General features: G+C 46.6%; 1 protein-coding gene across 6 annotated transcripts in view; it reads right to left on the reverse strand.

The window, feature by feature from the left end:
• Nucleotides 1-403: 403 nt before the first annotated feature.
• The window catches only part of SLC6A4 (solute carrier family 6 member 4), a 36,777-nt gene continuing 12,156 nt past the window's right edge, over nucleotides 404-25,024 (reverse strand). For 4 of the 6 annotated variants that reach the window (XM_079955600.1, XM_079955603.1, XM_079955604.1 and 1 more), the window contains 13 exons: nucleotides 23,111-23,669; nucleotides 20,797-20,931; nucleotides 20,115-20,334; nucleotides 18,340-18,478; nucleotides 16,860-16,994; nucleotides 14,512-14,615; nucleotides 14,153-14,280; nucleotides 10,532-10,644; nucleotides 9,778-9,909; nucleotides 8,616-8,715; nucleotides 6,835-6,935; nucleotides 4,040-4,207; nucleotides 404-2,477 (listed from right to left, as the gene is read on the reverse strand). In XM_079955600.1, the coding sequence (XP_079811726.1) occupies nucleotides 2,403-2,477; nucleotides 4,040-4,207; nucleotides 6,835-6,935; nucleotides 8,616-8,715; nucleotides 9,778-9,909; nucleotides 10,532-10,644; nucleotides 14,153-14,280; nucleotides 14,512-14,615; nucleotides 16,860-16,994; nucleotides 18,340-18,478; nucleotides 20,115-20,334; nucleotides 20,797-20,931; nucleotides 23,111-23,552 (1,992 nt within the window). In that variant the 5' untranslated portion in view covers nucleotides 23,553-23,669 and the 3' untranslated portion in view covers nucleotides 404-2,402. Of the gene's footprint in view, nucleotides 2,478-4,039; nucleotides 4,208-6,834; nucleotides 6,936-8,615; nucleotides 8,716-9,777; nucleotides 9,910-10,531; nucleotides 10,645-14,152; nucleotides 14,281-14,511; nucleotides 14,616-16,859; nucleotides 16,995-18,339; nucleotides 18,479-20,114; nucleotides 20,335-20,796; nucleotides 20,932-23,110; nucleotides 23,670-23,940; nucleotides 24,055-25,024 lie in introns of those variants that run through there. The other 2 variants (XM_079955601.1, XM_079955605.1) reach the window with 2 other exon arrangements.

Below are 25,024 nucleotides of genomic sequence, written 5' to 3' on the forward strand. Positions count from 1 at the left end.
ACCACAGAAAAGGCTATGCAACTCCACTAGGAGGAAAGGTTACAACATTTGGGGTTTTTTAATTAAGAAAAAACATGAGTAAAGGGTGATGGTGACAGAGGTGTATAAAATTATGTGTGGTGTGGAGAAAGTGGATAGAAGTTTTCCTCCCCCTTTCATAATACTAGAACCTAGTAACGCAGGGATGGGCAATATGTGACCCTATAGATCCTGTTGGACTCGATTCCCATCAGCCCATGCCAGCAAGGACAAAGGATAGAGATGATAGTGATTGTAGTCCAACAACACATGAAGGGCCACAAGTTCCCTATTCCTGATTTACATCAACTCACTCATTTTGATGAAGATGTTTTCCTGCCAGAAATATTTTAATTTTAATAAATTGCTTCCCACCAGACAGAGGGGGGATACAACAGTCATTTTATTATGATATTAAATTTATTACAGTAACAGTTTACATCGCAAGGCACATACTGATGACATACAATCCAGCTTGGGACATTCAATATAACCAAAGCAGCAGCAGCATAAATTAATACAGGTGCATTTATATACAAGTTAAGTGAGGAATGCTTTAGTTTTGTAAAATAAAACTCCAGTTTTAATTTCTCCATACAAAAAGGTAAACATGGTCCCAATTCACACAGTTGCCTAACTAAGCGCCCAAGCCAACCTCTTGCGCAGGTCCCACTTGTTGTAATGTGGCCTGTGCAGCAGAAACACTTGGTGGGTTACTTCCATGTACCAGAAATTGACTTAATACTGTTTTCTTTGGAACAATTAATGACTCTGTGGGTAGGTGTGTTCAGAACAGCAGCATCTGTCAAAAGGCCTAATAAATTGTAATCTCAGCACTGTGTGTGTTTAGTGTAGCTCAGTCTTCCAGCTAGTTACACCTGTTGTTTTTGCAACAGCAGTAAACATACAAGTTTAGTGCCTCCGCCAGCTTTCTAAGTTTGGAGTTCAGCGCTCATAAAAGAGGCTTTCAAAAGTGAGAGCCTCACTTGTCACTGCCTTCCATGTCTCCTGATGCAGAGCTGCAGTGGAGCACAGCTCCTATAGAGTGGTTGCATATAATGAACAGCTCTGTGCCCACTCCATTAAAAACAAAAAAACCCCAGTTAGGACACTTCTTAAGAAGTAGTCCTCTATGTGTGGCTACACTAGGCTATGGGAATATTTGCTCCCTGAATGCATTAGACTGCTATAACAAGCACATAGCGCTATAGGTAAAAAGATACACCTGTATGGTGGCAAAAATGCATTCCTGTACACTTGCACCTGGAGTGGTGGGTGGGTGAACAGCTGGGGGAGCAATGCAGGTGGTGAACCCCAGCATACATTTGAACACCAATGTAGTGTGGCAAGGTGACGATTTAACAGTCTTCTGAAATGTCTTGCAGCAGGTGGCAGTGAGCAGACCACTCCACCCCACAGCCAGCACTGGATGGCTTCACCACCTCAGCTGAGATTGAGCCCCTTCTTAGGACCAGGTACAGAATTATCAGGGTCATGTGGTGCAGTTGTTGCAGGTCTGTACCACTTCGGTGTAGGTTTCATGTCTGAATGCTCTTCCATTTATCTAAAGCACATAATCCCTGCATATAGATAGCTTATCAGATAAAAGGGTCTTTCTCTTCTGAGAAATGTTATTTTTTTGGAGATAACTAGGGTCCCCCCCCAAAAAAAATCTTTACAGTTAGATACACTTTCCTTCCTTCCTTCTGCAGCAAGTCTAGCAGAACTCCAGAAGACCCGCAGTTCTATACAAGCTCAACACTTGCACAGGGGGGTTCAGTAATGTCTCTCTTCCAGGTGTTGAGCAGAGGCCCCATCCAAACCATGAAACTTTGTCTGCATATTAATTTTGTAAAATGCATTGGCTTGGGCTGGGTGAGTTCCCATATTTCTTCAGCTAGGTTGAAAACAGTGAGGTCCCTAGAAGCATATACAACAGGTTCTATTACAGAGGATCACATTGAGAGTGATAACAGGTGTGTTGGCACAGACAGATGAGTTCTAAATATAATCCTAAATCGCGACAGTTGTCCTGACAAGAGGCTTGAGTAAACCATGCATGCATTCAGATGGCCCCTTGCCCCACCCACCATGGATGGAGTAACGGATACTCATTCACACTCGAGCGCATCCTCATGTTTCCAAAACAAAAAAACCAGTGCAGTGAATCGAAACTCAGAAGAGAGCCTGATGCTAAGGAGTGCAGCCAGTCTTTAGTTTCAGACAATCGGCGGCCTTAATCTTTTGTCACCACACTTCTGCCTCTTGTCACAAACACACTTCTCAGTGGAAATTCAGTTCTTTGGGAAGGAGCTTCAAAGCAACAAGAGAGTCAAGGAGCTAGTGAAGCCCCCTCCCCCCACACACCTCCCACTAACAGCTGTTTAGGCAGCATTCATACAGATGTCACCAAAGGGAATTTCTGTGGCTGTTTCTGGAGTAATGCTTTTTAGAATACGCTGTGGAGGAAGGAGAAAAAAAACAGAATATTAGGGAGATAGCAGGAAACTGGTTTCAGGTGAGACAAGAGCATATCCAAGGAGCAAAGGGTGCTACCGGCGGAGGCTGCTCCACTTGGGGAAATAGGGCACTGCCCCACCAACCTCGGTCTGTTCTCAGCCAGCCTTCTTAAAACCAGTCCAGGGGATGGAGCTGCCAGACAGCTTCCTCATCCTCCTCAGTCTCAGTGTTGCCCCTTGTAGAACTCAGTAGGGAGGAGGGGGGACAAAATAAGAGTTAGTTGCCTCTGCCTGCCATTGGCTCTGGCTCCCTGCCTTCCAGTCCCAGAGGGCACCAGCCACCACTAAGGGCACAAGAACAGGAATTTACAGAGCAAATGGCTCCAGATGACTGATGTCGTGAGCCAGACTTTTTCTATATTGGCCCATGTATCCAAGACCAACCAAAATTTTTCTAGGCTGTTTTGGCTGTTTTACCCACAACTAAGTTTTCTTCTCAGAGTTGACACATTGAAAATAATGGACCAAGGTTAGTCATTCCCATTAATTTCAAGCAGTCTGTTCTTGAGTATGACTCGCATAGGATACAATTTCTGTGTTTGCCATATGATAGGTGTTCAGAGTCATAACAGGAGATGCTAGAATATCCCACCAGGCAGGGCAAGAACTAAAAGATGACGTTGGAAAATGCCCAGACGAAGCACTGAGCTTGCCATGAATGTTTATTCAATGCCGGCTGTGCTGAGAAGAGTTACTCCTTCCACTCAATCCACAGGCAGGGGCACATTGCTCAGTGCAGTCCTATAAGTTTCCATTGGAGGAAACCCCACCCGCTTTCAGTTTATAATCAAGCATGGACAGTCTACATCGCTTATAAGTTTTTTTAAAGAAAAAATGAGGAAGTGGTAGAGCAGCCTTCATTGACTTGGTACCCTCCACCTGTTGTTGGACTGAAGTTCCCATCATCCCTGACCACCAGCCATCTTGGCTGGGTCTCATAGGAACAACAACATCTGGGGGGCAGCAGGTTGGTGAAGACTGAGATACAGAGTTGGATCTAGAGCAGAGCTTTCCAAACTGTGTGTCGCGACATATTAGTGTGCTGGCTGCAGTGTGTAGCACAAATGTTCCATGTGCTCCTCCTGGGTTTGCTAGTAAAAATGAATTACAGTGGTACCTCGGGTTAAGTACTTAATTCGTTTCGGAGACTTAACCTGAGACTGTTCTTAACCTGAAGCACCACTTTAGCTAATGGGGCCTCCTGCTGCCGCGCCGCCGGAGCACGATTTCTGTTCTCATGCTGAAGCAAAGTTCTTAACCCGAGGTACTATTTCTGGGTTAGCGGATTCTGTAACCTGAAACGTCTGTAACCCGAGGTACCACTGTACTGTGTCGTGAATTGATACATGTCTGAAAAGTGTGTCCCCAACATGAAAAGTTTGGAAAGCTCTGATATAGAGGATTCACCCCAAGGACTTAGCCTTAGCTATGGAGGAGTGGATACTGGACTAGATGCACCATTGGTCCGATCCAGAAGTCAGGCTCTTCTTATGGTCACCTACCTCTTTAAGTGTCCCTGGTGTGGTTGCCAACCGATAGACCATGTAGGTGGGAATGCAAATGAAGGACGAGGTCCCAATACAGTAGCCCAACACCACAGTCCAGTAAGGATAAGTATAGTCGAAGAGGCGGAGTTCTGGAGGACTCGACATGAAGCTGCAAATGATAAACTGGAGAAAAGCCAAACATTTAACTCACAGGAAATGGGGCTCTGGGAGAGGGAGGCATCTCTACCATGAGATAGCAGATTGGGAGTTCCATTGAGAAGTCACCCATGGGTCTCAGCAATAAAACTGCTAGCACAGTTGTAAAGCTAAGCAGGGTCTGGTATGGTTTCAGATTGGATGGGGGACTACATGTTGAGATTCCTGCATTGTAGGGGGTTGAACTAGATGACCCTTGGAGGCCCTTCCAATTCTACTGTGATTCTGATTAGGGCTGCTGAATCTGGCTGCAGGGGCACAAGCCCCACTGGAAGACGCAAGAGGCATGTAAATGTGATCATTTTTACCCACTGTTCCCAGCATTCTGTTTGCTTATATGCAATGTTTGGGGATTGTATGTATAAAAAAGTATATTGCAAACAGAGATATATGTCAAAGAAGCAGTGGGGAGAATGAGCGTTTTTTCAAGGGTTATGAGAATAGGTATAGATCAGGCTGGCCTCCCTGCATTATTTTATTTTGAAATATTTATATGCCTCTTTTCTGGATAATGCCCATCTGAAGTGGCTTACAACAACACAAGATTTGTTAGCCACCTTTTGCCATCAATTTTTGCCGCTAAACCTCTCGTTTCTTGCCAGATGCTGAGTGCTGACTTCACTGAAAAGGCTGGCAGAGTTAATTTAGGAATGGGATTAAGCCTTCATTTAATAGTGCCAGAAATAGCTCTACCAAAGCAGGGGCAGGGGCTCCTATTTACGCCCTTTAATTTTAATCTTAATTTTTTGCAAAGGATGCCATCTACTTTTGTTGAAGTTTATCTAGATGTCTTCTGAAGGTGTGAGTTAATTTTTATGCTCCTCCAACTCACCCTCATTCCCACTTTGTATTAGATTTTTAAAAATGCATTTGTTCAGAGAAATTACTTCTCTCTCTTAAAAAAAAAAACCTACTTAAAACAATTGCACAATTAGTGCTTTAATGTAATTTCCTGAAACTAGTGTAATGACCCGAAAGAGCAATAGTGCAGAGAACAATAGGGAACAGGACACAACTACTACGCATAATAATAATAATTTGTACCCCACCCTCCCCAGCCAAGACCGGGCTCAGGGTGGCTAACAACCAATAATAAAAGCAAGTTGATTAAAATACAATTTAAAAGATTAAGATACAACATTAAAACATTAGGATGCAGCCTCTTCATAGGAGGAGAAAGGAAAAAGAAAGAGGGGTAGGGAATCAAACTCATTCTAAGCTAAAGGCCAGGTGGAACAACTCTGTCTTACAGGCCCTGTGGAAAGAAATCAGGTCCCGCAGGGCCCTGGTCTCATGAGACAGAGCGTTCCACCAGGCTGGAGCCAGTGTTGAGAAGACCCTGTCTCTGGTTGAGGCTAATCTAACTTCCTTAGGGCCCAGGACCTCTACGGTGTTGCTATATATGGACCTTAAGGTACTCCGTGGGGCATACCAGGAGAGGCGGTCCCGTAGGGCCAGCCCCACCATTAGATAGAAGGAGGTGGATGCCTTGGGCAGCTAATTTTGAGCTATGAACAGGCAATAAATTGAATCATAGAATTATTGAGCTGTAGAGTTAGAAGGGACCACAATGATCATCTAGTCCAACCCCCTGCGGTGTGGGAATATTTTTACGCAATATGGGGCACAAACTGATGACCCTGAGATTAAGAGTCTATTGCTCAATCGACTGAGCTATCCTACGAGCTATACTGTGGTACAGTGGTGCCTCGCAAGACGAAAAGAATCCGTTCTGCGAGTCTCTTCGTCTAGCAGTTTTTTCGTCTTGCGAAGCAAGCCCATTGACGGATTAGTGGATTAGCGCTATTAGCGGTTTAGCGGGTTTAAGCGGCTTTTAGCGGCTTAGCGGATAAGCGGCTTAGCGGCTTAGCAAAAGGGGGGGAAGGAAAAAAACCCGCAGGAACTCGCAAGACATTTTCGTCTTGCGAAGCAATCCTATAGGAAATTCGTTTTGCGAAGCGCCTCCAAAACGGAAAACTCTTTCGTCTAGCGAGTTTTCTGTCTTGCGAGGCATTCGTCTTGCGGGGCACCACTGTATTTTTACTCCCAAGGACAGGAAAAGGCACTTGTAGATAGTAATGCTTCAGGTGCCAAAATAACTTGCCTGGCTTTGGGTACCATGCACCTTGACTTGGAAGTGGGCAGTGGAGGGGCATAGGTGCCATTTGCTGCTTTAAGTAGCAACATGTCTTGAGCAGGCTCTGCCCAAAGAAGTGAAGGAACAGATATCATATAGCAAACCTGTGCCAGAGGCAGTTACTTTGCCAAGTTAGTGGTAGGGTCAGAGAGAAGTGCCATAAAGTCTGTGGTAGAGCATCTGCTTTGCATGCAAAAGGTTCCAGGTTCAATCCCCAGTAGCATCTCCAGGTAGGGCTGGGAATTTCCTCTGTCTTAAACCCTGGAAGGCCACTGCCAGTCCGTGTAGGCAGTACTGAGCTAGATGGCCCAGTGGTGTGACTCAGTGTAAGGCTATGTTCATAGAGGCTGTTGTGCAGGAGAGGGGTCTCCGTGTGTGTTTAATATTTTACTTTTATGATGCAAACACACTGTGGAGAAACTTCTTATTACATGTTGGGCTGGACAGACGGACTCACCAGGAGGAAAATTGGGCTGATGGCTACCCAGGAGATTCTCCAGAACCACCCAGGGCTGAATCCAAGCATCTCTTTCACGTCACTGCAGAACTGGCTGACACCTGCAAAAATAGCATAGAGTGAGGCCCATGTTACTCACGTGTTCCTTTGAACTAGGTTCAGCAGAATAAAAAAGTAAAGTGTGATTGCTTTGATTGCGCCAGCTTAGATTTTCACGCAGTAGTATGCAGGCTGTCAAGCTACACAGCACCCTGCTGCCATTAGTCCTAAGAGTTCTGTGAAACGTCAGAGCTCATGTGCATCCACACTAACGTAAGCTGTGGTTCATCACTCATATGTACATGGTCATAAGTGTGAGAGATTAGCAGCCAAACCTAACAAATGCATATTCTTGCTAGTTAGCATGAGAAGGGGCTACGTCCCCAGAGCTGTATTGCTAATAGGCAAATACTCAGACCATAGAAATACAATAGGTAGAGAGGCGCTGTGTGATGTCATTTCTCCTCCTGTTGTGGAGAGGAAGGCATATATAGCACTTCAAATATCTGTCACATGGAAGATGGAGCAAGCTTGTTTTTTCCTGCTCCAGAGGCTAGGATTCAGACCAATGGCTTTAAGTTAGAAGAAAGAAGATTCCGGCTAAAATCAGGAAGAACTTTCTGACAGTAAGAGCTGTTCCGCAGTGGAACAGACTCCCTCAGGAGGTTCAGGGCCTTCCTTCCTTGGAGGTTTTTAAGGAAAGGTAGGATGGCCATCTGTCATGGATGCTTGAGTTGAGATTCCTGCCTTGCTGGGGGTTGGACAAGAGGACCCTCAAGATTCCTTCCAGCTCTACAATTCTATAATGGAATAGAATCAGTTCTGTGATTCCACAATTCTGTGAATTACACAAACCTAAATTCTGTGAGGGGACGCAGGTGGCGCTGTGGGTAAAAGCCTCAGCGCCTAGGACTTGCCGATCGAAAGGTCGGCGGTTCGAATCCCTGCGGCGGGGTGCGCTCCCGCTGCTCGGTCCCAGCGCCTGCCAACCTAGCAGTTCGAAAGCACCTCCAGGTGCAAGTAGATAAATAGGGACCGCTTACCAGCGGGAAGGTAAACAGCGTTTCCGTGTGCGGCTCTGGCTCTGGCCAGAGCAGCGATGTCACGCTGGTCACGTGACCCGGAAGTGTCTCCGGACAGCGCTGGCCCCTGGCCTCTTTAAGTGAGATGGGCGCACAACCCCAGAGTCTGTCAAGACTGGCCCGTATGGGCAGGGGTACCTTTACCTTACCTTTAAATTCTGTGAATTACACAAACCTAAATCCTGACAGCCTGGAGGCAACCACAGTGGGCCTGGTGTATGGATCTAGCAAGGCCCAGATGCCCCACTGGCTGCCTTTTGAGGAGTAAAGCAGTGAAATGTATGTGTCTTCCCTTTCTAAACCCTGCCTTACATTCAAAGCATTATACTCCAGTCACTATAAGGCTAACCATAGCTACTAGCCACGATGGCTGTGCTCTGTCTCCACGGTTGTGGGCAGCAAATAACAGTTGCTGGAAACCACGGGAGGGTAAAGCTTTGCTGTTGTGCTCAGGTCCTCATTGAGGGCATCTGGATGGCCATGGTGAAAACAGGAGTCATGACTAGAAGAGCCTTTGGCCTGATCCAGCTGGCTCTTTTTATGTTCTTACGCTCATTCAAAAGTGATTAAGTGTAACTCTGATGGATGTTCTCTCAAATACACATTTGCATGAGCACAGGAGTCTCATCAGCAAGTGCACCGGCATGCAGCTATCCTCACCGTAAAACCAAGCCACTGCAATGGATTCCAGGAACACCACGGCTATCACAGCTGGGCCCGTGGCATATTCTTCAAGCAGCTTTACGACATACGCACCACCCTAGAGCAAGAGAAAGAAAGATCATGGGAAACAACAGGATCGCTTCTAGTTCCCAGAAGGCAAAACCTGCTTGTACAGAGCTCATTAGCTCATTGGAGAGGCAGCAGAAGCCTGTAATGTACTTTAATCTGATGCTCTCTTCAGTACTTGTGCAACCTGACTAATCCTGAACAGTGTAAATGACCCAGTTTCTCCAACTTCCCTTCCTTTGCCTCACACAATACAGCAACCATGCAGATAAGAAAAGGCTGAGTGGAATGTGTGAGCAATCCAGTAGGTAATCCAGTAGGGGATTGATGCCTCTCTGTTTCCTCCCTGGTGAGAACGTTGAAGGGGCAATGACTGACAGTAAAGCTGAGGGCAGACCCTTGTGTTCCTATTCTTTTCCCCCTTGGGAGTCAGACTTTCCCAAAAGGGGAAGGGAATTGTGCCTCCAGCAGGAACTGGGACTCCTGTTTTGCATTCCAAATCAAGGAGCAATATCTGATAAAACTGTGTGTGATACAGGTTTCTCATGAAACGATCCATCTATGCTTGGTAGTAACACCTCCCTTGTCAGAGTCTTCACTATCTCTAGTTCAACTTGGCATCTCATCCAATCTGTTGACATCATAGCGCCACAACATGCAATTTGAGACACCCCAAACCGTTTGGGAAACTGGGTTATATAGCACTGGGAGGGCTTTTCAACACTCCCCACCCCCAAATGTCTCAGACATTATTGCCACTTAACGCAGCTCTTGCTGATTTGCAGTGTTTTGAAACAACACATTCAGTTTTTAAAACAGCCCTGATCAAGGCTGCATGGAAAAGCATTTGAAATCTGATCATTCAGAACCTGTGGAAAGGCATGGTAGAAATCTAACAAGGAAATCACTTGCAGGGTTGTAGAGAACAGCACCAATCTTGGATTGCGTTTGATTGTTTGCAGTCCAAGAGCTGCACTCCAGCATCCTCTGTGGCATTAAAGGGAAGTCTGGAATCCAAATTGCACACCAAACGCACAGACACTCTTCACCCTACCGAATGGTTTGACTGGCCATGGAAAGGTGAGCTACTCACAAAGGTCAGCGTCGGCATGGCACCCAAGAAGCAGGTCACAATGAAACCCAGCACAAACAGTTCCCGGCGCTTGCTCCAGATGTGCGGGAATTCATCCAGGACGGCAGTGATCACCCCTTCTAGGCCTGCAAACTGGGAAAAGCGCATAGAGGAGTCAATGAAGGAAAGGCAGCTGTCTTCTTCCCCAGAACTCTTAGAGCTTGCAAAGGGATCCGAACAATTCTGTGTTTGTGCTTGGTGAACTGAACCTGTTTTCAGGCTAATGGAATAACCCCACAGCCTGATGCTAAGGGCCAGACCAGGCAGTTCACATTCTGCCCATACCCCAGAGGCTACGACCTGATTTTGCCTGCCTCCTCTCAAGTGGAAGGATGCAGTTCCTTGGTGTTGACCAGTCATCCCTAGCCTGATGCTCTCCAGATGTTTGGGGAAACTCCCACCAGACCCAGCTAGAACTCCAAGTAAGACCCTGGCAACACAACTTGTTGGTTGGGGCTAATGGGACTTAGTCCAAAATGGCTTCACTGACTGAGGACACCAAGTTCAGGAAAGCGGCTCTAGATTCCGCCCCAGAGGAAGTGGGGAAAACATTGTTTTCTTACTAGCTGGTCAAGTGTCAGCATTCCAGCACGAACGCCAACTGAGGTTATCCAAAAAGATAATATTTCCATTCTTCAGATTTGGTTTGGCTAAGTGTGGACTAAGTCTGCAATAACACACACAGAACCTTTCCTTCTACTGCTCCATTACTCACTGTGCTGTCCAGTCCCAGGGTGATCAACATCAGGAAGAATATAATGGCAAAGAAGGTGGAGGCAGGCATGTTTGCAATGGCCTCTGCATAGGTGATGAAGAGGAGGCTGGGTCCTGTCAGTCAATGAGATAACAGTCCATGACTTATTCTGCTTCCTCCAGAGTTTATCCCCCCCCCTTCCCAGCTTGTAACATAGTGGCTAATGTAAATATATGAGTTAACACAAAAGCCATATACCAGATAAGAGAAAAACAAATCAGAACAGCTGATAATCAGCAGCATAAATAATCAGCCACCCCTTTCAGAGCCAGTTCAGCTGTGACGGTATCTTCTCGCCACCATGCTTTAATCTGGCACGTCAAACTCATTAGGAAGGGAGCCAATCTGATCTCCTGTGACAGGGAGTTCCACGGCCCTGACGTCATACTCTCCTATATTCCCACCAGCTACAACTCTAGCTCCAAAGGTCACCAGTCAAGGGTATCTAATGTGTCTTCTGGATGGGAGTTGGAGTACTACATAGGAAGAGCGTTCTTGGATTAGGCCAGTGGCTTGTCTAGGCCAGTATCCTGTTAGAAACAAAGGAGGCTGCCTTATACCAAGACAGACTTTTAGTCTATCTAGGTCAGTATTGTCCAAGTTCACGCGCAGTATCTCTACAGGGTTTCAGAGAAGGAGCCTTTCCCAGCCCTATGTGAAGATACCATTGGGAGTTGAACCAGGAGCTTCTGCATGTAAGGCAAATATGCTACTGCTGAGCTATGCCGGTTCCCCACTGTTCTCACAGTGGCCAACCAGATGCCCTAAACGGGAAGCCCAGAAGCCCTACAGCATCTGTTCTGTAGGGCACCATGTTTACTACCCATGAGTGGTCAGACAGGTTGGTGTGGAAGGAGACAGCGCTTCACATTATGGTTAGGGCCTAGCCCATTTCAGACTTTAATGCTAACTGCAGCTTAGATGCTGTCCAGGAGCCAAATCAGCTGGCACCAGCCGTAGAGCTGCATCCTCCCCAAATTTTTATTATTTTTGTTTATTTTAGATGGCTATATACCCCACCCTTAAACAATTCCCCAGGACAGCTTACATTATCAAAATACAATAAACAATAAAAATGTGATAAAATATAAATTGGCTCTGGTTGGGACTTCAGCTGACGCAGTTTGGACCAGCAGAAGTTTCCAAACACTTCAAAGGCAGCCCCACTTAGAGCATGTTACAGTGATCCAACCTTTATGTAACTAAGGCATGTGTGATCATGGCCAGTGGCTATACTTTTGCCAGCAAAAGCATTGTCCAGAGCCAAGCTGATTGACCCTGTGGGTGCCTGTAAGGAGCTTGCTGCAGCAAGTGAGCCGGGAATCCTGCGCAGCACTATCTCAGTGTGGCATCAGGCTCTAGCAGGATGGAAGGGAGCGGCTTTGTCCCCTGGCTTGATGAATTGTATTGCGTTTCATCTTGAGGGCCTTCAATCCTTCATCCAGTCCCAAACATCCCTTTCAAGCAGCCAGTTGGCAGAGCTCTGAAGGGCAAAAGTTTATAGATCTGAGAGTATCCCATGCCTTGCCAATGGCAGGCACCAGGGATCTGTATATTTTTCAAGGAGGATGCTACCCATAATCACTAAATGGAACCTTCATGATTTGAAGCCAGGCCAAACAAACTAGAAATAGCACTCCAGACTTTATTCTGAAACAGCAAGGCAATCCCTGTGTTCCAGTCTCTCTAACCTCGCATTCCAAACAGAGGCTTTTCCAACTTGGTCTCAAAGACTTCCAACCAAGGAGAGTTCCCTGCCTCATTTGAAGCTGACTGATATGCCAAGTTAGACCCCACTGGTCCATCTAGCTCAGTATCACCTATGCTAGCTTTCCCTGACTTGAGTAACACAGGATATGGACAAGCTGGAACATGTGCAGAGGAGGGAAACCAGGATGACAAAGAGTCTGGATACCAAGCCTTATGAGGAACGGTTGAGGAAGTTTGATCTGTTTCGTTTGGAGAAGAGAAGACCTAGAGGTGATATGATAACTGTTTCAAGCTTGTTTCTTGCTGCTTCGGAGGGTAGGACCTTGAACCAATGGATTCAAATTCCAACTAAACATTAAGAATAACTTTCTGGTGGTAAGAGCTGAACAACAGTGGAATGGGCTTCTCTGAAGGTGGTGGACTCTCTTTCATTGGGGGTTTTAAACAGAGGTTGGATAACCATCTATCAGGGATTCTTTAGCTGTGATTCCTGCACTGCAGTGGGTTGGACTATATGACTCTAAGGGTCCCTTTCAGCTCTTCTGTGATTCTGATTTGCCTTCCAGAAGCTGCTGAATTATTACTGCCACCATTCCTGACCATTGGCCATGTTGGCTGGGGCTAATGGGAATCAGGAGTCCTGCAACATCTGGAGATGTTCCCTTTGGGGAAGGATTTTAGGCAACACTGAGGCTTTTAGCCCTACCTGGAGTTGCTAGGAATTGAACCCGGAATATTTTTTCATGCAAAGCCAAACATTGTAATTTGAAAATTAAGTAGCTCTTGACTAAACATACTGAGCTGTTTTAGGAATGTGTCTTCTTATGCCTTCAAGTCAAGTTTGCCAGTATCCTGCATGTGTGGCTAGACAGTGTGTCAAAATTAGTCAGCCAAAGAAGTGTTCGAGGAATTATTCAATGAGGCCATTGAACCCAGTTGCCTAATGATGAACCCAGTTGCACACTGAAACATGTTTCATGGGAACTCAGGAAGCTAGCCGCCTTATGCCGGATACCTAGCCCACTACTATGACTAGCAGGGTCTCAGGGAGAAAAGGGTCTTCCCCCATCACTTGCATCCTAAAATTACTTATTCAGAAGGGGACTGGAGATGCCAGGGATGGAACCTTGCTCACTGGTTCCAGCCCTTCCTCAACTGGCTATCGAGACACAGTGGTGCCTGGTGTTCTCTTGTTTTAAAAGGGGCTGTGCAGAGTTTCTTAGGATGCAAAAGATTCTCTGCAAGACAGCTTGCATCAGAATACAGGAACATACTGAGCCAGACCATTGGTTCATCTTGCTCAGTATTGTGTACACTGACTGGTAGTGGCTCTGCAAGGTTTTAGGCAGGGAATCTTTCCCAGCCCTGCCTGGAGATACCATTGCAGATTGAACCGGAGACTTTCTGCGCCCCAGTGGGCTACAGCCTTCCCACCATCACAGGAAAGGGAGTGAGAATATAAAAGGAAAGGATTGGGAAGAATTCTTTGTCTGCATTGCACTTCCCAAACCAGTATGTCAAACTGAAAAGTAGCTATCCTTCGAATTCACACTTCTCCAAATTTTGCAGTGCAGTTCTCCAGACAAAAAAACGTTCACCAACGAAAGTATATGTTACAGGAAGAAATCTTGCTTTCGTAGAAATAACATACAAAAAATACTTGTAAAAATACATCTGTTTGGGGAGATGCTTACATAAACATATTACAGAAAATTGCAAACAAACTTATGTTAGGAGAAATTTTCAGGTGCACTTAAAAAACAACAACCCAACCATACTGCAAACTGCTGCAGAAATGGGGCAAATGGAACATAACACTGGAAAAAATGAGAAACTGAGATTGGCCACATTTGCCCATCCTTGGTTGCTTACCTGTGTCTCGGGCCACGTCTGCCACCTCTTGGTTCCTCATCTCAGCCATGTACCCGAGCACGGTGAAGATGACGAACCCGGACACAAAACTGGTCAGGCAGTTCACAGTGCTGGTGACTAGAGCATCCCTGTAATGGAAACACACATGCCCCTCTGAGAATCAGGGCACGCTTGTGATATAACACACACACACATACCCCATACACAAATTCTCCTTGTACCCTCCAGCTGGTCTGATTTGGAGTGTAAATAATTAGAACTATGTGTAAACCATCAGTATGTTTGTTAGAGTCTTCCACAATGGCAATTTGAGCCCCCCCACACACTTCCCAGTAATCTTCCACCTTGAGAAAACTCACTGGTAGCAGTTGTTATGGAACTTGTTGTAGCTTGCAAAGGCTAGGAGGACCCCAAATCCTGGGCCGAGAGAGAAGAAGATCTGAGCAGCTGCATCAATCCACACCTAAAAAGAAAAGAATCAACAGACACAGCTCACTAAAAAGGGTATCGGTAAAAGTAGAGTTGTTCTGGGAAGCCATGCAAGGAGCGAGCGCTTTCAGCTTCCAGTTTGTGTTTTGAGCCCTGTGCTTCAAGAGTTTAGGGTTAAGAGTTTACTATGGTGACTCTTGCTGGAACTGAGGAAGCTATCAGTTAGATACAGGCAGGGACGACTGCTTTGTAGCAGAGGCAATGGAGTTGAAGTTGAAGACCTAGCAAGGCAACAACAGTCACAGTGGCCTGCCACTCCATGGGTTCCCCACAGTAGATCCACTAAGGCCTTCCCCCACAGCTGGCCATCTAAGCTACTGGCCATCACTGCATCTTGTGACAGTGAGCTCCATATCTTAATAATGCAGTATGTGAAGTTACATTGGGGGAGAGGGTTGGCCTGTCTTGATTCTCCTGCCACTCAATTTCATTGAGTGACTCCTAGTTGCCTCTCTATCCAATTTCTCTGCATCATACTATAGTATTACAAACCTCCATCAATTCTCTCCTTAATTACCGTTTTTTCTTTTCTGGTTAAAAAAAATCCAAAACCCTTATAGCCTTCCTTTATAGAGAAAATGCTAATCCATGATAATCTTGTGGCTATTTTCTGCACATTTGTACTGAGTCAGACCAGTGGTCCATAGCAGATCAAGTTGTACTCTAGTGTTTTCGACATAAGACATTTTCAGTCCTACCTGGACATGCTGAGGATTGAATATGGGACCCTTTGCACTCAAAGCAGATACTCTACCACTGAGCTGTGACTTTTCCCTAGTTCTTTCAATATCCTTTTTGAGATGAGATGACCACAACTGTACACTATATTTCAAGTTCACCCACCCCATAGATTTATTCAAGTGCATTACACCACTGGCAGACTTATTTTCAGTTCTTTCTTGATAGTACAGTACTTAGGATGGAATTTGCTATACTCAGCTGCCCCACACTGGGTTGACATCTCTGAGCTGTCCTTCTCCCATCACCCCAAGATCCGTTTCCTGACTAGCCGCCTTATCTCCCGCTTTTTCCAGAACAAACCAGTTCCTTTTTATTCTCCAGACTCAAAGCTGAGCACTGCCCAACTTTGTAGATCGTTCCTGCCCCAGGAGCCACCACATGAAAGCTTTGTGGCCATATATCAACAGCACAGAGATCGCAATCTGGCCTCGCTCTTCGCTTCAGAAACATCCAATACAATACTAACACCCTTTATTACTTTTAGGGGAGGCAACGGGGCCTTATTGGAGATGTGGCTTTATCAGAGAACGATGTGTCTTCATTTCCTCTTCATTGAACTCTCTCCTATCAACCGGGAGCCCGCTGGCTGGCGAATATTAGAACCTGTAATCTCAATAGTAGCTGTATTTATTACTTAGAGGGCCAAAATCTCCCCCAACCTCATCTGAGTCTTTCATAACTATTCAGGGGGAAATGACATTTGCATCTGTTATACAGAATGCAGTGCCTGATGGCTTGTGGGGGCAACCTACTGCCAGCATATAACACATCCTGCCTGCGGGATTTGCACTGGCTGTCAATTTGCTACTAACATAAGTCCCTATACAGCTCAGGAACAGGATACTTGAGAGACTGTCTTATCCCTTATACACTCAGCAGACAGTCTGCAGGCAAGCTTCTTCTGCAAGTTCCATTTATCCTGTTTTCCAGCTGTTTCCAGAAAATGCAGATAATGGGTATGTGTTGTATCTCGACAGGAACATTATACCATAGAGCAGGAGCAAGCATACTACCAGCTTTGCTCCAAGTAGCTGCAGAGCAGACTTCGGTAAACCTTGGAACTTACACAGGGCCAAAGAGCACTCCCCAAGCGTTACCCTCAGGAAACAACCAAGTAGGATCAGAACCACCGCAAAGTGGTGCCGCCCACCACCTGACTTGGACAGCTGCTCCAGAAGGATACCACGGTTGAAATACCATGGTATTGAAAGCTGCTGAAAGGTTGAGAATTAACAGGGATACAAGAGTGCCTGGATCTGGTCTGCAACCACCCACTCAAGAACCTTGCTCAAGAAGGAGAAAGTGGCAACTGACCAGTAATTACCTAGATTTTTACTTAGGTTGGGAGAAGGCTGACAGAGCACCTGGTTCACCCCCCATCCCCAAATCTAGTACATTACTCTGCATTTGCCACAGGACTTTTAAGGTAGCCGATCCATTCATCTGATTTATTGCACCCGCCTTCCCCCCTGCTTACCTCAGTAGCAAAAAGCTTATCCCATTCGGGCTTCAGGTAGTAGACCACCCCTCTCCAGGCCCCAGGCAAGGTCGCGCCCCGTATTAAGAGGACAAAGAGTATGACATAAGGGAATGTGGCAGTCACCCACACAACCTGTTTGGAGAAGAAATCAAGACTGAGGATTCATCTGAGGGAAACCACCAGCACAAAGGATGAAAACTTTGCTCTGAATTAGCAGCAATATTAATTTATTAAATTGATAGCCCACTCTCCACCACAACTCAAAACATGCCCACGGTGCCTAGCAACATAAAACCCAACAAGACCATATCTAAAAACGGTGATTGAAATGAAAGTTTTAATATCGACAGTGCCTGAATGTCCCTATCCAAAGACCCAGGCAAATAAGAAAAAGACCAGCATTTTAGCGCAAATTTATCCTAATGTATACATTTTTAGCAAATATATACATGTTTGCAAAGCAAATGTTACATGCTTTTGTGTGCTAGTTTAACTAACTATTCTTTATGCACATTTTACCTTAGAATATTCATCTCTGTACATTTTAGTTGACTGGAAAACTGCCTTGCAAAATTTGGAAATGTGCAAATGTTATAAAATTCCCCCACCCCCATCCCTAGTTCCGGGGGTCTCTTCTGCCAGCTCCATGAACTATCCCATCCTGTGCCAAAGCCCTGTCTCTTCCCACCCCAAGGAAGTGGCACAGACTCCCCTGAGTCTGAACTTCCTTCCTCTTGACCTGCTCCATGGGACAGATGGGGTTTCCTGGCCTAGTGGCGCCTTGCCTGCTGCCTCATATTTGGGAGGCTTGTGGTGTCTGCACCCCTGACACTGACAAATCTTTATAGAAAAGGCCTTCCTAACACACAGCCAGAAGGAAGAATGGTGACATCCTCACTGAGTGCTAGCCAAGATCACAGGAGGCCACCAGCTTGGGTAACTTCAGAATACTCTCAGATCATTCCAGCTGCTTCTCAAGCCAGTCAGGAACATGAAAGTGTTCTCCCTATTTTTGGTGGCAGAAGTAGGGAACATTTCTCAGCTTGAGGGCCACGTTCCCTTAATGGGCAACCTTCCAGGGGCCATATGCCATGCTTGGGCCAGACCAGAGGTAAAAATGGATGGAACACTTACTGTATATGGTAATCTGTATCCCAGCCATGCAAAAGCCAGAAGTTTCTACAAACACACCGGCACATACCATCTCCCCAGCCTCTAGCCAGACAAGCTAGATACATTCTCATATGTCAAGAACACATTCAAGTCAGCTAAATGCACTTGAGAAGGGGACAGGGCAGGGCTGGTGAGGGTGCTGCCTGATGAAGGGGTGTGGTCTGTGAAGGCCCCTAAGACACTAAGGAATGGAGAAGCCTGGTAGGCCACATGCGTCTCTCCCCCTGGGTCTTCAGATTCTCCATCCCTGACCACCAGATACAATCCTGGCGTAGCTCCTCCTGCTGTTGGCCTTGCTCTTCACCTTTCCAGATGTTTTGACTCCTTTCCAGATGCTGAAGTACACAATGGTGAAGATAAGCATCAAACACAGGACGAGCTGCCAGCTGATTCCTCCCAGGTCATCCAGCCCCTTGGATCTGTGCACTTGGAGAATGTGGCGGCTGAAATGGAAAGGAAACAGACGTGTTGGGGATCCTTTGGGATGCAGACTTTCCAAAGGGATCATTTCAAGCGGGTGACGTTTGCTTCAAGTCCATGAGTCCTGAGGGTGGGATGGAGTGGGGTTTGCTACTGGGAACTTGCCATCAATGTCACTGTTGGATGCAAGCCAAGCAAACGGGAGGTCAGGGACAGGGTAGCCTTGCAATGTTGTTGGACAGCAACTTCCACCATCCCCCTGACCATTGGCCATGCTGGCTGCTGATGGGAATTGGAGCCCAATATTGTCTGGAGGGAATCACATCAGCTTCTCCTCATTTAAAGATTTGCTCCTGGGTACGAGCAGGGGAGAAGGAAGAACAGCCTAGAGCTGGCTACCTCATGTCAATTTCATGCCAGTTCTGTTCAAAAAGTGGCAGTTATTTACTTCAGTTAGTTTTTTAACAAAAATGGTTTGGATTTCCTTTCTTTGGCAATCAAAACAATGTACATCTTGAGCCAGGCCTGATTACAGCCTGATTTCGAGGAATCGGCTGGCATCAGTTAGCGGGGTGGTTCTAACTTCTGACAATTCCGGCACACATTTCCCCTGTTGATTAAAATGGGAGATGCCACTTCATTCTTATACCCTGAAAGGGCTTCCTTTATACACTATACTATGAAGCATACTTTTTATGGTGCGAATCGCTTGTAACATTAAACCTTGGTTTATTAAACGTGTGCAGACCCTGCCCAGTACTTTAACTGTGGCTTGTTTACGGTCAACAAACTGTGACTTGAAGCCATGGTTTACTGTTGGCTTCTAAAACTTTAGTTATTTTAACTATGGCTTGGAGCTACTTGTGAAAACATTACCCTTGGCTTTTTTGGCTACCCCACCCCAGACACTTCACATTCTAATGAGGCAAGAGTAGCTGGAAAACAGAAGAAGCTTTGGAGAAACAAGTCATAGTTTGATCATCTATAGGACAAATTGTTTTTAATTCATGGTTTGATAAATGAACAATGACATAGTGTTAAATGTGAACCAGGCCTGTATGTTTCTGCATGAGTCACAATTCTATGTAGGCTTTCTGTTTGGGAGGGGCTACACTCAGAATAGTGACTCATGCAGAGATACATTGGGCAGCTTTCTCTGTGAGGGTGGACAATTCTTTTGCTTTTCTATATCAGGAGTGGTGGTTTGCTCAGTGCAGAATTCTCAGACAGAATTACCGGTATCCGTGCCACCAGCAGAGACGGATTGGAAGGAGGTGAGAACAGAGCAGGGAGTCATCCAGAGATCCAGAATGCATCCTCCTCTGTTCATGAATGCTTTGGGCACTTAGGAACCTTGTGTGTTTTGACATGTTTCTCACAGCTCTAGCAGATCTTGTGTTCCCTGGGACCTAGTTAGGGAATGACCAAGGCTGATGTTGCAGAGAGCTTCAGAGGTTGTTGCAAGGTTCATAAAGAATGAACCACTAACCCTCACTGATGCTCATGAAAAGCAGTTGCTAACTAGGAGACCTGAGCCAGTGCCTACATATAAAGAAAGCACAGGGTTTAACACATCCGTCCCTCCTCGAAAGCTCCTTCCCCACCCACCCTGCTCCACTTTATTCTGGCATGGCTGTCTCTCCACTTACATGCACTTACGTGTAAAATTCTTCTGCCGGCGAGGTTGAGTTGGCAGTCCAAGCGGTGCTCTTGTTGGAGAAGTAGTTTGTGCAGTTGTTGGTGTTCCAGGGGTTTTTGCAGCTGGTCCAGGGCAGCTCACTCGTGAACGAGGAGATGAGGTAGTACAAGGCCCATGCCATGATGGTGTTGTAGTACGAGGCAATGTAGAAGCCAATGATGCAGATGGCATAGCCAATTCCTGGATAGATAGAAAATGCTGGCATAAACATAAGAAAGACGGGTGCTCTGCTGTTCCTGTTAAGTGATCTGTTGGTAGTGCAGAGGCTTCCATGCAACACATGGAGCTCCAGTAACTTGCTCTTGAGTGCAGAGGTTCCTATGCAGCCATGGAGCTCCAGCACAGGCCATAAAAAACATGGATGAGGGCACAGGCAACAGCATATAAAATGGCATTGTCAGTCATTTTCCATGTGTGTGCATTTATTGGGAACTGCTCATAGTAAGTAGAGAAATTTTTATGCATGGATTTTGAGAGTCAATGCAGAATTACATGTCTAAGACGCCTGATCTCCACATATGCCTGGAATCCTCCCCCAGAAAGCCCCTGGCTCCACACGCCAGGGACTCTGCAGCTTTAACTATGACCCAGAATTCTACATGCAAGTCTTTCTGAGAATAAAGATTTCCCCTTGAGGATTACCTTTGAAAATGGGACAGATCTTCCTCCAGATTGAGATGCATCCATTTCGGTGATACTGCCCCAGTGCCAGCTCCATGTAGAAGAGTGGGATCCCTCCAAAGATAGCCATGATTGTGTACGGGATGAGGAAAGCTCCTGAATCAAAGGGACCAATGTTAAAACACCATTCAGAGAGGCATTGGATGGTAAAAAGTGGCCTACGCAACAAAATGTTGCAGCGTGGAGTGTTTCTGATCAAGATGCCAGCCAGTCAGCTGTGCCCTCCCCCAGAAGACTCAGTTCCCTTGACCTCCCACCCCCAATGCTGCTCAGCAAAGGTCAGTCAGCATTTCCTTTGGCTCCTCCTTCCTTAATATAAGTTCTAAAAATCTTGGTGTTTCCCCAAGCATGCTGACAGATTCCTCTTGTGACTGGGGGGTGCACTGTGTCCACAAAGGTCTCTGAGTGCCAGAAATAGAGGGAACAAGGTGGGGGTGTTGCAACAACAATGTTGCTGTGTGGAGTACTGCTGTTCAAGACCCCAACTACTCCCCTTCCCCTAAGCCCAGTTTTCCACCCGTCAGCCAGCTGAATCCTTGCTGGCCTGTTGCATGCTCAGTTGTGCATGCTTTGGGGGCGGGGAGTATGTGTGTTCAATCCCAGCTACATTAAAATCTTTGATATCTCCATTGATGCCTGTGGCCAGCTCTCCCTTCCATCTTGAGGACATTGCAAAATAGCTTATCAGAATGAACAAGTCAGGAAATGACTTTATCGGGGCAACAATGCGGTTTCTTTCCTTTCTTAGATCTGTTTATCTTCCTCTCCAGCCGGTTGTCAACATTTCATGCCGCCCAGCCTCTATGGGGCTATTTTAGGGATAGTTCCCTATTTTGTCCACAGCTCCAGGAGCGATTTTAAGAATCCCTCAGTTAATACAGATTGCTTCCATGCTGGAGTGTGTGTTCTTTTTTGTAACCTGTTGGTAGGCTTGGGCGATGTACCAATACATCGCCCAGGACCATGTATGGCGGCTTCACCTGGCAGTATATCATGGGTGAAACCGACACAGCTCCTGAGTCCTTCTGCTACCAGTGCCATGCTCAACATCAGGCCGCTGGTAGCAGAGGGACTCAGGAGCAGCAGCGGTTTCACCTGTGCTATACTGCTGCATGAAGCCACCATCGCGCTCTGCCCCTCATGCTGCAGAGGGAGGAGCAAGCTGTATCGCCGGGCCAATACAACTTATTCCTTCCTCGGCTTCTTTAAACTGTTCCCACTGCTCCCCCACCTGAATGAGCCCCTATGCCTCACATGCAAGCTGGAGAGGCATAGGGCTCACTCAGCTGGGGGGCGGGAGCCTTCCCACCCCCCAGCTCAGCAGTGCAAACAAGCTGTATCATCCCTGACCTGCGAGGCGCTGGGAGGAAAGCCCCTCAGCTCCTGCATTGAGAGTTGCGACAGTTTCACCTTGTGCCTTCAACGTAGCTTGTTGCTGCATATCACCAGGTTGCAATGTTTGGCTGGCGACACATTGTGATGTTAAAAACCTGACATTGCCCAGCCCTGCCTGTCAGCATCTTTTAAGTGGGAATGCTGGGTGGCATGAGAGAATTGAGTCTCAAGCACACACACACACACACACACACACACACACATAAAAAGGGTAAAGGGACCCCTGACCATTAGGTCCAGTCGTGGCTGACTCTGGGGTTGCGGCACTCATCTCGCTTTACTGGCCGAGGGAGCCAGCGTTTGTCCGCAGACAGCTTCTGGGTCATGTGGCCAGCAGGACTAAGCCGCTTCTGGCGAACCAGAGCAGCGCACAGAAACGCTGTTTACCTTCCCGCCAGAGCGGTACCTATTTATCTACTTGCACTTTGATCTGCTTTCGAACTGCTAGGTGGGCAGGAGCAGGGACTGAGCAACGGGAGCTCATCCCATCGCGGGGATTCGAACTGCCAACCTTCTGATCAGCAAGTCCTAAGCTCTGTGGTTTAACCCACAGCGCCACCCGCGTCCCTATATATATATATACATAGTCTTTATTTAATTGCAAATAAATGCTTGCAATCGGCCTTACCTCCAGTTCTCGCTTGGCCTTTGCTTGCTTTGTGCTGCAGGTTTTTCGGGGTGGGGGGAGATGTTAGTTCACAGCACCACCATCCAGCTCCACCCCCAAGTATATGTTAGAGGAGCAAGGCCCCGGTGCTGTGCCCAGATTAAGCAGGGGGGCTGCAGGGTAACTGACTCTTGTGAGCCACTTTGAGCTCAACATTTGTGTTTGGAAAAGCAGACTACAAATATTGAATCAAATCAGTCAATGGACACTCACCTCCTCCGTTTTGGTAACATATATAAGGGAAGCGCCATACATTTCCTAGATCTACTGCATAGCCAATAACAGAGAGGAGAAAGTCCACTTTCTTGCTCCAAGTCTCCCTCTCATCCAGCTCCATCAGCTGCTGCTGCCCCTCTGCCACACAGAGGGTGGTGGTCATGGGAGCAGCGGGTGTGGGAGGGGTGCCTTCGCTGCCCCCTGTCGCATTGCAAGGACTTGGGCTCTGGGCTCCTGAAATCCCATTGGACACAGGGCTCGTTGTCTCCTCCTTTTCTCCCTGGCTAGGGTGGGCTTGGTTTGCACCCTCCGCCAGTTGGAATTTAGGTTCTGTGATCTTGATCAGGAGTCCGTTCTCTGAGCAGTCATCCCCTTCCTTACAGTTCGAGGCCTTTGGAGGCGCGAGGGGCTGGGTCTCGCTGGGAGCTGCCTTCTCCATTCCAGTGGGTTAGAAGGCAGCCTTCCTATCCATCTGCAGGGGACTTCCACTAGGACCGCCTTTCCAGCCACAGATTCCTTTGTGGGTTTTCCAGCATCAGCTGCTCAGCTGTGGGCCCTGCAGCATGTTTGAGGAAACAGGCAGCTCAACATTTTAATTGTGGAGGGGAAAAGAAAATGGCAAGATGATTATCGATCGGTTATATGGTCTTATTTTACATAAACATGCGTACAGAAATGAAACACTTCTGTTTTTTTATTTAATAATGAGATAGAAGAATAATTGTAAGCGGCAAGATTGTAGAAGGCAATGTTCAGCTCTTGCAATGATGCAGGTACTTAAAGGCATTTTGCTGTATAATGTGAAGGACAAGGTGGTGGTCTCTCACCATTCCATATACAGAACCCAACCAGGGTGACTCTTACTTCTGTGGTGGTAGTGGGATCGCATCCTCTACCACACTTGGAGCACCAGGACAGCTTAGGGAGCTCAGGCAGAATGGCAGAATGGGGGTGGGCTGGCTCTTCAGTATCTGCTGCCTAAGCAGCTGCCTCAGTCTACCTAATAATAGGGCCGGCCCTCTATGGCAGTAGCAAGGAACAGGCAGGTACTGGGGTGATAGTGATGTTGCTGCTAGTACTGTCACCAAATCATTTCATTTTACTTACTTGCACAACATCCTTGTGACCCCCCAGCCCAGCCCACCAGCATTCAAGTTGAGGTATGGAGAAGAAAAGCTCAGAAATAGGATTTGGTTATTTGTGTGAGTTTCACTTGATTCATTCAGCCAATACTAGTAAAAGTAAAGGGACCCCTGACCATTAGGTCCAGTCGTGGCTGACTCTGGGGTTGTGGCGCTCATCTCGCTTTATTGGCCGAGGGCGCCAGCGCACAGTTTCCGGGTCATGTGGCTAGCATGACTAAGCCGCTTCTGGCGAACCAGAGCAGCACACGAATACACCGTTTACCTTCCCGCCAGAGCGGTACCTGTTTATCTACTTGCACTTGGTGCTTTTGAACTGCTAGGTTGGCAGGAGCTGGGACCGAGGAATGGGAGCTCACCCCGTTGTGGGGATTCGAACCGCCAACCTTTTGATCGGCAAGTCCTAGGCTCTGTGCTTTAACCCACATCGCCACCCACGTCCCTCAAACAATACTACCTGCAGTTAATTTGAATATGAATTAAACATTAGTTTTGAAGGGGTGGAAGCATACTGTATTAGTTTGTAGATGGGGGCATGCATACATCATAACAAGAGCTTTCTTTAAAACTTCCTCATGGGAGTGAAAAAGAAAAGCCTTTCCTAAGATTTTGCCTGCCATTCGTAGTTGTTTGTTTTAAATGAGTACTTACATTAAAAAGAATTAACTTATATTAAAAAGTCTGATTCAGTCAGGGGTGCCATTTAGTCAATAGATAATTTTTAAAACTTGATTTAGCTAAGCAATTAATTGGTTAAAGTCAAACCAAG

Source organism: Podarcis cretensis (genome assembly GCF_951804945.1).
Source record: "Podarcis cretensis genome assembly, chromosome: 15".
NCBI lineage: Eukaryota > Metazoa > Chordata > Lepidosauria > Squamata > Lacertidae > Podarcis > Podarcis cretensis.